Below are 15,647 nucleotides of genomic sequence, written 5' to 3'. Positions count from 1 at the left end.
CTTTTTTACTTCCATGCTCACTTCCCTTTTTCTTATCACTGCTTTCAAAGAACCAGCAACCTTTCTTCCTTGTTGTACCCTTTCAAGCACTTCACCCTCCAAACTTCCATCCTCACTCATCATACTACCCATGTTCTTAAATGCACTCACATTTTTCATTTTCTCAACATCCAACCACACCGTACAACCAGTGACTTCATTTCTTTTGAAGTCAATAACTTTACTCTTCCCTACAATCACTTTTAGTTCCAATTCTTACACACTCTTCCAAACTCATTCATCAAGCCATGCAGTTCCCCTTCATCTTCACTTAGCAATACAGTATTATCTGCAATCAACAGTACAGGGAGTTTCCAAACACTGCCCTCACTCATTAAAGCCACTCCAATATCCAGTGCCCTACCTTGTACAGTATCTCTTTTATAACTCCATCCATATACAGACTGAATAACCATGGAAACATGACACGTCTCTGTTTCAATCCAACATTCAAATAGAAATATTCACTCAATTCACTATCTACAAGCAGTGTAACCTTAGCCCCCTCATACATACTCTTCGTGGCAATGAACAACTTCCCATTTACTCCATATATTCTTAATATTTTTCACATTCCGTGTCTATCCACCTGATCATATGTTTTCTCTAAATCCATAAAGGCCACTTACAACTTCTTTCCCTTCTCAAGAAACCTTTCCATTAAAGACCTAAGAATGAATATCTGATCTATGCATTCTCTTCCCTTCATAAAACATCCCTGTTCTTCATCATATATGTAACCAGCACACATGTAACCAGCATAGTCTGCTTCCACTATTGGGTTGATAGGAAGAGACCCTAGCATTTGGTATAACAATAAGCTGCCTGTTTTCATCTGTCTCGGTATTCAACCCCAGCCCAGTACAGGATGAAAAGTAAATGGAGGTCTTTAATCAATGAGAACTGAACCCGTGGTGGTATAGCATTTTTTTTTTTATCAAAATTGGACCAAGGATAGCCTTCTGGAATTTCCTGGGACACCCTGTATACCTGTGGCTTGGCCAGCATGCAAAGCACAAAGTAATACATCAAGTACTATTAGAAAATATCATTTTCAAGCTTATACTGTACTGTATACTGTACTGTACACTTTTTAACCATGAATAAACTTTTCTCTTTCAACAATGAAGCAGTTTTTCTAACATTTATAAACATATTTTAATGTTCACCATTGTGGAACTTATCCATCCATGATAATGTGCACATCATATTACAGTATGTTGTATCCTTCCATGTACAATAAGAATTGCAACTACTAAGTTTTAAAGAATACTGTATTGTCTTTGCAATCAAGCCTTTGTTTATCAAAAAATTACCAATACTTCCTCTGGTAACAGCCTACATCTTTGAAGGAATTTATAAATGAAAAAAATCATACTCCACTTGGATCTTTGTCTACTCAATTTTTTAAAATGAAAGTCTGTAACATGAAAAACTTGAGGAGAATTTCCATCTGACACTGGTACTCTTGAATTCCATGTCAATTCCATCCATTTCACTTTTGCACCTTACAAATATTACCTCACATATAAGACATTCACATCGCATGTCTTAAGCATCCTTGCATAATATTTAACACACTTAATGATAAGAAAAACATATGGTGCACATGACTTTATATTTAAGTCATTTCCAACGTTCGTTTCATTCGTTCGTTTTTGAAGGCTCCAACATGCTTGCATGCATTGGCCTTGGTCACCTAATGGTGGCTCTTCGTGCTGCTCAATCTCTGGAAGCCTCCCTGTTCTGTCCCTTAACCCTGAGGTCACACTTAATGACCTCATCCCAGGTCTTTTTTGGTCTACCCCTCACAACCCCATGCCTAATATTAACGCCCCTCACTTTCTGCACCCAATTACCATCCCCCACCCTCTCCACATGCCCAAACCACCTCAATCTACCTATCCTCATCACTACACCAATACGCTCCATTCCCATCCTACCTCTCAACTCTTCCATCGTAAACCTAGATCCCCCCAGGCCTTGCACTCAGGGATGCACTGCACATCCACCTAATCATTGTCATTTTTGTACATCTGAGCTGCGAATATCCTTTTCCTTTACTGCCCAGGTCTCACTACCATACAGCATTACACTCCTAAAATATGCTGCACACAATGATCCCTTACCACGTAGGGAGAACCCTCTCAGTATCAGGAGAGGCAACACCTCCCTGAACTTCTTTCAACCACTCCTCACCCTAGCCACAGAGTAGCTCCATCTCCACCTCCAGCACATAACATGTTTCCCAAATAACAAAACTCTTCCACACACTCGCTCACCAGCAAGTTCAATCCTTTCACACCTGACAATCTCCACCTCCTCTCCCCAACACACTGCACACATACAATCAGCATTATCTAGCAGTCTACCTCTAATACCACTACATCTCTTATGCACCCACTTATCACAAACACTGCACAAGATGGAATTACTTCCCACACCCTTGTGGCAAAATTGCACATGGCCACTCTCCCCCTTCTTTGACAATACTGCCACCAACAACCTTAATAAACAATTCTTAATTAATTGCTGCACATAAAAATGTCCATAGCTCATAGTGCAAGCAGCTGGCACATTTTTTGCATTGAGAATGATCAATCAGAGATAAGTGGTAGATTCAGTAATACACCGCAACACAGGGTACCTTCCGTGCCAATGGAAGAAACGATATAAATTAGCCTCCCTTGCGGGATTAAGACAATTAACTATAGACAGATAGATTAATATGAATATATAACTGTTGCCTGTGTCAGAAAAGATCTGAGTGTATTATTGCTATTGTATGAATATCTGCTAGTTTAGCAACAATAGCTAATGAGAATACTTACACCACTGTGCATCACCGTCATCTCTGAGGCTTTGTTCTTCTAGGTACTTTCTTACATGGTAGGCTGTTATCGAACTGCTTCTGGGGTTAGTTTGCGCCCCCTTATCTCTGACCCTCACCTATGGGGGGGGGGGGAAAAGAGAGGAAAAATAAAAACATCACATTTTCTCATTATATATCATAATTACCCTCCCCACTCTTCTGAAATACTGCAACAGAAATTGAGCTGGAGTAATGAGGAAATATTGCAGTACTTCGTCAGCTTGTTTTTGAATAAAGAAGAATAGTGGAGGAAACATATTTAGTAGTTATTGGTGCTGGAAGTGGATACCACCACATAAGAGCAAAGATTAATACAGTAATACTTATGAAAAATTGTTTATGCTTGTGACTCTAGCCTTAGCATCTTGCACGTTTTCACAGCAGAGTATTCAATCTGCACTGTGCCAGATACCAAAATCAATCTATGAGAGCTAACATTTACATTTTATGTGGACATATCACATAACTAGATTCGTGAAATGGTACAGCAGAGAGCTTCGTGATGACATAAACTGGAGTGAAAGCTTAACTTTTCCCAAATCTAGACATGACCTCTGAATATGGGAGTTTTCTTTCTCCGAAGCAGTCATACAAGAGCAACAATCAGGAACTAGAAAAAAAAACACAAAAAAAATTATTACAAATTGCCAATTTTTCCATGATGTACATCACACTCGTTACATGGTATCTGGGTTACTGATCTGTGGTGAGAAACAGGCAACTCTGCATAAGGGTTATGAACAGTCATGCACAAAAACTTTATTCTTATCTTTTCCTTCATCACAATGTCATGTGGAATGTCCTCTTCTGACATTCAGCCCTCTCATTTACACATTTCTGTGTCCTCTGTCATTTGTGATTCTTCACATAAGTCAATGGCATAGTGAAGGAGGTCATATATATGGTGCTGAATGATCAGCTTTGGAGTTACATATGACCTTTTAATTAAAAGGGTGGAGAAAGGGAATGATTCTGAGGGGGTAGGAAAACAATTCTAAGACAGAGGTGATACCTCTTTGGACACTAGATATGCTCTAGCACATTAACTATTACAGGGAGGACTTTCATCAGGAGGCTCAATGTCTTGTAGTATTCTTTGGTGTCATCCTCTAAATGCCTGTCGAACCAATTAAGTAGACAGTTAACATAAGCCACCTCTTGGTGTTATAGTCCTAGCAAACTCCAGTCTGACACACTTCCTTCAAGTGTCTTGTATCTTGGGGTTTTTCAGCTGTGCAAACAATTTGTGGCTAAATCTTGCAAGAGTCAGTGACACTAAAACACAGAAAGAAACCCATTTGCAACTTCTGCATCTGGCTGTGTCTCTGACACTGACTCTTGCACATGAAAGAAGACAGTAGTATTGTATCTTTTTCTTTATTAGATCAGTCCCATCAAGACTGAACACCTGGTCTGCTGAATATCCACCCATATCAATAATGACCTTACAGTGGGCTAGTCAGAGATCTCTGATGCAGCAGCCTCATCAGCTAAAGCAAAATCTTCAGTCAACACTAGGTTCCTGATGCCTTACCTCTCGCGGAAGATCTAAAACCAAGAAGACACCTCAAAGTTGATGGCATCCATGGTATTCCACCTTGCAATCAGAGCAAAAAACACACATATGCATTACCAAGCAGTGTCCACTGGTATTGACTGATTGACTGATTACATGAAAAAGATCATGGCAGCATAACAGTATAGGTCACCCCTGCCAAACACCAAGAGTAACAGCAGAACAAGGATAAATTGTATTCATATACATGTAACATATATACATGACGTACGGTGGAGCGGCCATGGACTCTACGATCACTGTACTGAGTTCAAACCTTTACCCAATTCTTCTTCTCTCTCTTCTTTTAATCCACAGGTATACATGGCGAGTGATGAGAAGGGTGGGTGGTGAACTGAATGAAAGGAAGGCAATGACTGATTATGTGTGTGTGGATGAAAGGATGCGAAGATGTGTAATGGATGCAAGAGCTTATAGAGGTTGGGGGAGTGAACTTTCTGATCACTACTTGGTGGTGGCCAGAATCAAGATACAAGTAAGATGGAGTAATAGAAGAAGGGAAGGATGGGAAGAAGGAGTATTTGCAAGGAGAGTGGAAAGGTTACACGAGGATGAGAAAAAGGCAGAATATAAGAAAGAAGTGGAGGAACGATTGGGCAAATATGAATTGGAGCAGATGGGAGACGTTGAAGGTGTGTGCAGGATATTCACTGAAGAAATGTGTGCAGCACGTGATGTGGTGTGTGGGATGAAGAGAAGACGGAGGGGGGTGCAAGGAACAGCATGGTGGAATGAAGAGGTGAGACAGGCTGTGGCACAAAAGACGGAAGCATACAATGAATGGATGAGAAATAGGAGCGTGGAAGAAGTTGAGAGGCGGAAGAGAGAGTTATATGTAGAAAGAAAGAAAGAGGTAAAAAGATTAGTAAGAGAGAGTAAGAAGAGAGTGGATGAGGAACTGTCCAATCACATAACCGTAATTCACGCTCATCTTAAATATCAGGACCAACTTGCCTAGCCCAGGGCTCTAACACTCCTCATGGGGCAACATAGGATTGGATGATGGATGGAATAAATAAAGTAAAACATCATGAAACATTAAAAGTAACATAAAAACGTCAAGGGCACATCATTTAACTATGCATAAAACAACTACACTTAAAACTATGCATAAAATCTATAGCTGATTGATGAAGCCTGTTTCCTCAACAATGAAAAGGTGGTCCCTACCATCATACATCCCTCCTCTTCATGGACTAAGGGGAGAAGATAACACCCATCTCCCACCCTAAACCTGGAAGTATCAATGGAGAGCATCCTCTAGACTGAGACACTCCTGCAAGAGGTGCTGCACAGTCAGTGGGACCAGACAGTTTTCACAGTATGGAGGGGGTCTTTCTTCTAGGAGATGGCAATGAAGGATATGTTTAATCTGTAGGTAGGTCATGGCAGCTTCCCAGTGATGAGGCATGATTGTACAGGCCAAAGACTAACTACTGCTGTCACCCTCCAGAGCTTGCGTGGAAAAGGAAATGTATCCCAAGCACACTGCCAGGAGGCCAGGACAGCAGCCATAATCCCAGGAAGTCATCTCTCTAGGGGAGAAGTCTAATGCCGTAGATGTATCAAGGGGAGCTGCTGCCCTTGCTGTCTCACATACATATCCATTTCTCTGCAGTCCAACATGGGCTGGAACCCAGCAAACGAAACTCTCTGGCCATGACGACCCAGGAGAAGGAGCTTTTCTAAAACTTTCCACACTAAGGGGTAGGGAAAGTTAAAATGCTCATGGGCTGACACGGCTGCTCCTCATAGGTAAGGATAAGTTACAAAGCCATCAAAATTGCCAACAGTTTAGCAAGAGAAATTGAGGTTGAGGAGGGAAAGGTGCCACTCCAACTAAAATTAGGGAAGGCAACCTCCAATACGCCAGAGTCAGATTTTGAAACATTGATAAAAACTGAGACAGAATCAGTATGGAGGGACGCCTGAGCTAAAAAAGGGGTGCAAATCACCACATCTGATGACATATCAAACTGACCTCAGGTAACACCCAGGATGGAACAACAGATATTCCCACACCCAAGACTTGAATATGCAGGAGACTGAAGTCAGTCATGACTTCCTTTGCGCTATAACTAAAGGGGCAAAGAAAGTGCAGATGGAGGTCATAAATTAGATGGTGGGAAAAACCGGAAACACATTCATGTGTTAGGGTCTCAGGAAGCCTCTGGACAAGGTACCAGCACCTATCTATACAGGACTGATGCTGCTGCAGCCCCATTACCCTTGCATCCAAAAGAAGGCTTAGAGGCTTACAGCAGGGGAGGTGTGAAATGGCCCTGTAGCCAAACAAAGGCCTGCATTATGTACTGAGTCCAAGATATGCAACCCAGCACTGGTATGTTGCTGCATGCATGCTGTGTCACACAATGCACTAAGTAATGTTACTGCCATGACAGAATATTCACAAGCACCAGAATCATCAGTGATAGGTGGTGGCAACCATCCTCCACTCACATGATGTAGTGGTGCCTACTTCTTCCTTCACCTTTACCATTCTATTTCTTGTCTGCCCTCCTCCCTTACTATTTCTCCCATACAGGTATTTCCTGTCACTTTTTATTACTTTTCTTTCCTCTTCGCGTGGCTTTACATCACGTGATAAACCTAACGGTTCCCTATAAGCCAGGAATCCATTTGCAATACTGGGTGGTAACCACATAAACAACCCCTATGTGTTCCCTACATGTCAAAAAGTGGGTTGGTGGAGGGTTAGCAACCCTCCTTGTAAAAAACAACTACTGTACTGTAATTCAAACGGCCACTCCTTTGGGGATTATGGCGTCTGGCTATAGACGCACAGACCAGAACCATCGAGTTTTAAAAGCATGCTCACACTGCAGTAGAATTTCTTTGCCCTTCTCACTGAAGCAGACGAGTATACATTTACTCTGTAACAGCATCACAAATCTTCCTTGTTCTCCACGCTATATACAATTTTTCAGATCCAGTTTGGTGAGCAATTAGGAATTAAACAAAATAACACAGGTGACAAGAAGTACCAGATGTTACAGGACTCTGGCACCCCCTACACAAGAAAACAGAATACAGTACATAGTTTCCATGCAAAATGAAAAAGTGTAGTTTGGGCAGGGTCTACCACATCTCTGATGTGACCAAACTAAGATTCACAAACCCCTCAGAAACAACCTCAACACCCCTTGTAAACACAGTGTTCATATAGATCTGAGTATGCATGACAGACACTGTTATTGTAATTTGCAGATTGTTATGAACTTGTTATGCTTAAATCACACAACATATTGTACCATGAATTTGGAACTGAACAAACTAAACTGCATAAGGAGAAAGGTGACTACAAAAAATTATGAAATGTGGTTACAGTACAGTCATACAGTATTATTTGTCAAAAAATTTATTTTCTTAACTGGATGTCATATATACTGTATATCACAATAATGACTAGAATTTGTGAAACTACACTATACAGTGCACAAAATAATGAACTGGTCAAATTTACAGTACAGTACTTCAATACCATACTGGACATGATTATTAAAATGGAAAAAAGTATGCCTTTATTCAATAGATAAAAGCAAATACAGCATAGTATTTGAGCACATTCAGTCAGATAGGCGATGGTGCACCAATTATATGCTAATACGATTTGAACCTGGGCAAAGAAAATGAGCCTCTCGTTGATAAACGCACTCAAATTATGTGTGCTGCTTTCTGTTAGCAATGTAGTGGAAAGAGGTATGAGGTATTAATAAAGTTCAAAGAAGTAAACTCAAACCTCAGAAGTTGAGTTACAGAATCTGGTTGTAAGACTAATTATTCAGTAAGCACAATGACCTGACAAAAGACAAATAACAGCACAGTACAGTACCAGATTTGAGGCAATCATTCAACCACATTGCAGGTGAATTCAGAAGAGCTTGCTGAAAGCTACATAATTGGCTTCAAATCTGGAACAATAAATCAATTCTCATAAGATGAAAGCTTATATAGTTTACCCCAAAATGCCATTATACAGTGCACTCTTATAATTATTTTCATGACTATAAGAAAATGCCAAGATCCTGAATACAATACAAAAACTCTGACAAAACTTAATTAAGTACTCATAATTGTATTATTTTATTACACTTCAAATCCTACAGTTTGTTAAATAATGAGCCTTGGACATAGAACATTAGGATGAGACCAGCCAATATAAATATACGAAGTATGAACCAAGTAACATTAGTTTTGAGCATGTAATGACATGCAAGTAATCATTACTAAAAGTACAGCCACTTTACAAATAACAGTTAAGTATCAAGGAAAATCAGGTCTTCTACCCAGAGCAATCTCACTCTGATCAAATCTCGAAGCAAACAGTGGAGAAAAAAAAAAAAAAAAAAAAATCTTCCAACACTTTTCAACAGATTTGTGTATAAAAATGAAAATTTTGCAATCTCAAAATTTCATGATGAGTAAAACAAATACAGCAAAAGTCACAGGTGCTCAGAAAGATCAATGCTCTTCCTCACACTAAATAGAGTACAAGCAACAATAGTTCATTCAGGAATGTTGATTTTTATCTATTGTACTTATTCAAGGTTGCTATGATTATCCACTTCACAATTCCCTGCACTGACTGATACCACAATGGTCTCAGTTAAATACCTGTGTTCAATCCCATATAAAGTTCTCTACCTCCTATTCCCTTACACATCACCACATTACTCCAGTACACCTAATATTCTCTTGAAAACCTCCACACAACTGTACTCTGTCCTACATTCCCATGCAGATCCTCCCAGACTACCCTCCTCTCACGTCCCCCTGCCAATACCTCACCCCATCACATGAGGATAGAATTCTCCTGCATTTCCACCACAGCTGACATATGGCTGAGCACAGAGGCTACAAAGTTGTTGAAGTCTCTCCGCACACTGCCCTCATCTTCCTCCAGCTGTGTATCCACTACTGGTACTTGCGCCAGTGGCCCCGCTGTTCATATAAAGACTAAGTATTACTTCGAAGAACTCTATGTTAGTTGGTCTTCACTTAAAGCCTATGATGCGTGCAGGCAAAATGCTTCTTGAACACTGAGGACAGAGTTGACAGAGGCAGAACAAAAAAGACTTGGGACGAGGATATACAGTGTGACCTCAGGGGTAAGTAACTGAACAGACAGGCTATTAAAGATCAAGCATGTGGAGTGCCACCATTAGGTAAGCAAGACTAACACATTCTAGCATGTTGGAACTTTTATAAATGAAATGAAATGAAACAACACTAACACAACTTTCGGTGGGACACAATTTTAATTCATGACTGGGGTTAAAAGCACAAAAAATAATAATTCCTGACTTCAGTATATTCTATAAACAAACATATGCACCTTTTAAGTTAAAAATAGGCATTAAGTAATGATAATAATAATAAAAAAGAGCAAAGAGTTCTATTAAGTGAACCTATGTGATTTGATGCTGTATGGAAAACACACATAAACCAAAAATAAATGGACAGATGACATATGAAACAGGAATATGTATCCTTCTAACTAGGTCTTACATAATTTAGCTCCTTTGCCTTTCATTCCAGGTTTGCAATGACAGAAGATAACACACTGCGAATCCCTTAAGCCAGGCTGCTCCACAAACTGGTTATAGAGGCGTTCAAGGACTCGGGCTTGATCCTCCCTCCCAGGGTTGTATACTAACACCACTCCATTACTGCCTCGTTGAATTCCTGGCCAGCAGCCTTCATATCTGTAACACATAAAATTTTATAAAAATATGTACCCATGGTAAATTATCACATGTTTTTGCAGTGACACCAGGCATATTCATTTATTTACAGTGCTCTTCAATGTCACATTTTCAATCTTCAGTGTAACTGTTCATCTAAATGACTTTGATTCATTTTTACAAATCACATACAATACAGTAATATCATCAGAGGCATAGGTAAGCCTCCTTCCCTTACATATTTTGGACCATGACTGCCTAGCCTTCGATCTCTATACCTCTGAACAGGTTAATATGCCTGGCTCATCCAGGTCAAATGTGTCCTGTGATGGGTTCCTGCACCCTGGGCTATGGGGAGATCAGAAACCTGTGCCTCAACACTCTTTTGTGGAGTGTCTTCATGAAGCCCGAATCCAATGTACAACTATGCACTGTTCAGGTTTCAGTGTAAACTTTTTTTTTTTTTTTTCAGCACATATACAAAGAACAGGAGCAATGCTAATACAAGTCATTGGAGAATGCCTGGAAAAACGTGAGAGGCGAGAAGGGAGGAAGAGATTAGTAAGATGGAAGTATCTGAGGCACTAAAGAAAGACAAAATACTGTTGGGAAAAGGCCAAGAACTGATAATGAGTGTGGGAGAATGTTGATGGGGGAGAGATGGTGACTGAATGGATCTTGAAAATGCACAGACTGGCCTGGGAAGAAGGTGGCATACCAGAGAACCAGAAGTTCCCTTTACAAAGAGAAGGGGGAAAGAGAAATGTGTGGCAATCATTGGGGTTATCTGTTTTCTCTGCATAATAGGAAAGAGCTATGGTAGGATACTTGTCAAAAGAGTTCAAGAGAAAACCAAGAAATTAGTTGGAATGGATCAAAGGGTATTAAGGAAGAGAAAGGGAGAGTGCAGACCAGTTATTTACTTTAAGATGAACAGTGGATAAGTACTTCAAGAGAAGGAAGTTGCATACTAACTCCAAGCATCCTGAGAAAGAATATGATGCAGCAGACAGTTGAGGAATATGGAAGGAGCTGAAAGTATATGCAGCAGTTGGGAAATTGTTAAATGCAATTATGAGTGTGATGTGCATGGGTGGCACTGCGTGTGGAAAAAGAACTGAGTGAGTTCTTTAATTCAAATGGTATACAGAAAGAGAGATGTGTCATGTCTTCATGGATGTTCACTATACAACAAGGATGGTGTTATACTGTATAAGGTTGGGCAGTAAACGGAGTGTTTGTAGTGAAAGTGGGTTGGGTCTGGAAACTGCCTGTACAGTTGTTTGTTGAAGATATCATATTGCTCTGACAACTGATGATGAGTGGCAGTTACAAGGTTTGGCAAATGAAATTTGGAAATGTGTGCATGAAACAAAATCAGGAAGTGGATGTATCAGAGTGTAGGGTAAATCTACAATCTTTGAGAGAAGTGAAGTCATGGAGTGCACAGTACGACTGAATAATCACAAAATACAGAACATGAGTGCTTTCAAATATTAATGTAGTGTATAATGAAAAAGAATGGAAGTTTAGAGGAAAAACAACAAGAAGGAGTACAGCAAGGAAAGAGGGTTGCAGGCACACTGGGGACAGTGACAAGGAATTGGGCAATGACCATGATGCACAGAAGTCTTTGTGTCACAGTACTGCTATCTTTGCTTTAATACTGTATGTGAAGGAGAAACTTGGACTCTGTTGGAAGGACATACATTAAGGGAGAGAGGAACAGAAATGAGTTAGGTATGTGAGAAGTGCATGTGGAATTGTTGAGAGACAGACAGATAAATGAGAAAGTTATGAAGCAATGTAGTATTGACGTGGATCCACTGTAAAATTCAAAAGTACAGTAATCTGTCAATTTTCTGGATGACCATTACCCAGATGCTGTGATCTGGCTGTTCGAAACCATTATTTGTACATTTCTTCATAATATCCGGACAAAATGCTTGTGTCTGGGTGGAAATTATGGTCACACAAACATTTCTGCCCAGCCAGGCGGGAATAGCCAGGTGACACCATCCTGTCTGGCCAGATAGTTTACCCAGTGGTGATTGCTTGTCTATAGCTGATGGGTCTGCTCGACCATGGTAACTGCTTGGTTGTGGTTTACAGGTCTGCTTGAGTGTTAAACAACAGGAACAAGTGTTGTACAATGTACTGTACTGGCCTTTTACACTGGCTTTCAAAGTTAGGTTATGTGTGAAGGGGGGCCAGGGGAGAAGTCCATTATCCGGATGGCGCAATTACGTAGACATGCCTTTGGCTCTATTATGTCGGATAATAATCGAGGGATTACTGTATCCTGAAATGGTTTGACCACATGGAGAATGAAGCAAGAGAAATTAACTCAAGAGTGTATGTGCACGGAGAGAGATGAAGGGGAAGATTAGGGCTGTGATGGAGGGATGGGATGGAAAGGTATGAGTGTAGGTGGTGTGAGATGGAGTAAAGCCAGCCTGATGGCAGAGGATAGGGTGACGTGGAGAAGATACGCTTGTGATCATACCTTCTAGACTAGGGTACTGTATCTGGGCACAGACAGACAATGATAGCTAAGTTATATCTCAAGCATCCTGGTGCTGCAAATTATTTTCCATATAGGCACGAACATATGGAATAAAGTACAGGTAGTACCTGTAGTGTTCAAGAAAAAATAAAAAATAAATAAATAACGATAAACTGGTACTGTGTAGCTATCTGCAAAATCTCCCCATCCTCCATCTACGGTACATAATGAAGAAAACTCTGAATGTAAAAAAAAAAAAAAAAGAAAAAGAAAAAAAAAAGTAAATATATTTCACTGACATAACAGCATCCCCTAAAAAAATCTATAAGCAACACATTTAGCTACTTATCCAATACCTGGTACACAATAAACTACCATAGCTACTAAGTGTTGGAGTAAATGAATGAAACAATCATGCTGGTGGCTCAACATAGCCTACTTCAAAATACACTTTTATGCAGAAAAAAAAAATCAAAACATAAGCAAGTCTACCGGTACTTTAATGACATCAGATACCGTACTGCTATGCCTTACCTCATGTCACCACTCACATCCCACAGTTCCACCTCCACCTTGGTAGTCATGCCATTTACAGTGACGGTAGGAATCTCAAACTCAAGGATGCGGCATCCCCGTGTTGGCCTGTACCCTCCCCCACCACCAACTTCCCCAGCCTCACTGAGGAAGTTGGCGAGGGTTGACTTGCCAACCTAAAAGTGATTATCAGTGTGATATGTTATTTGTGTCAAATAGCACATACAGATATATGGTATAATCATGCAGCTACTCTTTACTTTTATATTTATGATAAGATGAAATTGATAGCAACTTTATGTAGGAAAATAGCTATCAGACTCAGTTCCTGGGAGTTATTATGAATTACCGGGTATGGTAGGAAACTTATTTAAATAAATTACCGAAGCTAGCTATGGTAAGTTCCATTCTTTACCATTTTAAAATTGTTCATTTTGCTCCCTTGACTTGTAATCAGGCATTCAAATCTGGTACGGTACCATATTACAGTATTACTAACCAAAAACTACATGTATTTAACATATAACAGCACTTACTTATACTACCATTAGCTACCGGTATATAATTATGCCACTGGCTATTATGAGCAATGATGCGGAACCATTCCCAAACCCAGAAGTGACAAACTTTGGAGCAAATGAACCATGAACTGCTGATCCTGGTTCCAGCTTCTGGATGCAGTACAGTGCTAAGAGAGTTAGCTATCCGGGTTTAAATTGTGCTGTTTCCATTAAGTATCTTCAGTGAATATATAGCTGGGACTTGCTGAGTAAGTGCAGTACTGTGCTTGAATATTACAGTATGTTGAAAGACTGTCTGTGTTTGAAGGTATGGTACTCTCAGTGGAATAAAAATATCCTGACTTTCACTATAATCAGCAATACAGTAACAACAGTAAAAGAAAATGAAAAATGGCAACTTTTAAGCATCAATACTCTAAGGCTTACTGAGTTTTATAGACTATGGTTACTTGATGTTATAAAAAAAAAAAAAAAAAAAAAAAAAAAAAAAGCTACCGTAAGTACTACAGTGAATGCATGAACTACTGGAAAAACTTAGACTCATTATACCGGTATCTGTGGCCATAATTGAGGCATCTGGTTATGGATAGATAGATAGCTCATTTGCTCTTTCCTAATTGAGCATATCCACTGAGCATAACAGAAGAATGATACTATTTGACTGACAAGGTCAACCCCACACTTCACCCCCCCTTCTCCCTCCCCCCACACAAAAAAATTACTCTTCTAGTCATTTCCAATCTTCTTAAGGCAATTTCTTGAGGACTGAAATTTACTCTATTAAAAAAAAGAATAGCTAAATGTGTACACTTAAAAAACAAATATAGCCTCTTAAATACATACACACACTACCATGAACTCCACTGTACACCTGAGGCTTCTTAAGTAAGGCACTGTAAAACTAACATCCTCAGAGAGTCCATCCTAGACTTAATAAAATCATCCCACATAAGCATGAGTGAAATATGTATTGCACAATAGAGTACACTATCAACTTAACAGCTAAATGAAGACTGGGTTATGAAAGACTGTTTCTACCTACTTTAGCCTGATGATATCTCCTATGAAGTACCAATGCTCCTAAAAAAAAAAAAAAAAAAAAAAAAAACAGCCTACAAGCAGGAACCATAACATTTACCAACAAGCTACCACATAGCCTTTTACAGCTTTTAAATTTGGGAGGGAGGGGGAGGGAAGGGATGCAAATGCTGACAAATGATAAAAAGAGTGAATCCCCTGAGTTTAGCCCAATCTACCATATAGCTCTGCAGGGCAAGATGGGATCCCTGAAGACCGAACATTTCTTACCAGAAGTACGCTACCCTGGTGCCGGCTCTAACTGACCTAGGGTAGCATATTTCTGGTAAGAGATGTAGCAGTCTCTCCAAGGGGCTCTCCTTGCCCTACATAGCAATATGGTCCATTGGTCCTAGCTCAGGGAATTCATGGAGCTTCAAAATCACTCAGGGATGAGAAAAACTTTGCTTGAACACTGAGTCGCAGGCATACACTTTTTTCTTACCTCTGTCGGACCAATCATTAATAACTTCACTTTATTTTGCATTGTGTTTAGACTACAGTTCGTAAGACACACAAAATACTATATCTTCTTCCTTTGACAGTGCCCGAAGTTGTTTGTTTACACTGGAGGAATCTGACAGACGAGGGATCCTTGGTACAATGTTTTTTTTTTTTTTTTCTATGGGGTCTCCAGTTTCAGGTTTTTGGCCTTTCCAAAATGAGATAAATAATGATTGGTTAATTATAGTAATTGTAAGCAGTTAACCTACGATCAGTTATGAACAAAATTTTATCAATCATGACGGACATAATATCTAGAAAATAGCTATTATCTAAGAAACTGCCCGCACTGAGAGCTTTCTGTCATCCTATA

The 15,647-nt window shown here is 39.8% G+C and overlaps 1 protein-coding gene across 1 annotated transcript; it reads right to left on the bottom strand.

The window, feature by feature from the left end:
• Positions 1-8,468: 8,468 nt before the first annotated feature.
• LOC145404883 (intraflagellar transport protein 22 homolog) lies at positions 8,469-15,392 on the bottom strand. Its single transcript, XM_080276384.1, has 4 exons — positions 15,276-15,392; positions 13,233-13,408; positions 10,017-10,213; positions 8,469-9,449 (listed from the first exon to the last, which is right to left on the bottom strand). The coding sequence occupies exons 1-4, from the start codon at positions 15,315-15,317 to the stop codon at positions 9,301-9,303; spliced, it is 564 nt and encodes a 187-aa protein (XP_080132510.1). The 5' UTR covers positions 15,318-15,392; the 3' UTR covers positions 8,469-9,300.
• Between the last annotated feature and the right edge of the window lie 255 nt (positions 15,393-15,647).

This window comes from Coenobita brevimanus, chromosome 65 (genome assembly GCF_032717465.1).
Source record: "Coenobita brevimanus isolate Jiangsu-jjx chromosome 65, ASM3271746v2, whole genome shotgun sequence".
Lineage (NCBI taxonomy): Eukaryota > Metazoa > Arthropoda > Malacostraca > Decapoda > Coenobitidae > Coenobita > Coenobita brevimanus.
Note: the sequence above shows the minus strand (reverse complement) of the source record. Positions and strands in the feature narration are given on the sequence as shown.

Bases quoted from the DNA above. Each gene is read 5' to 3' on its own strand.
- LOC145404883 (XM_080276384.1), bottom strand. From the start codon at position 15,317: ATGCAAAATAAAGTGAAGTTATTAATGATTGGTCCGACAGAG. The intron at 10,214-13,232 runs GTAAGGCATAGC...TATGTGTTACAG, and splicing joins GATGTGAGTGGTGACATGAG to ATATGAAGGCTGCTGGCCAG. The intron at 9,450-10,016 runs GTAAGACCTAGT...TTATATGAACAG, and splicing joins AGGCAAAGGAGCTAAATTAT to CGGGGCCACTGGCGCAAGTA.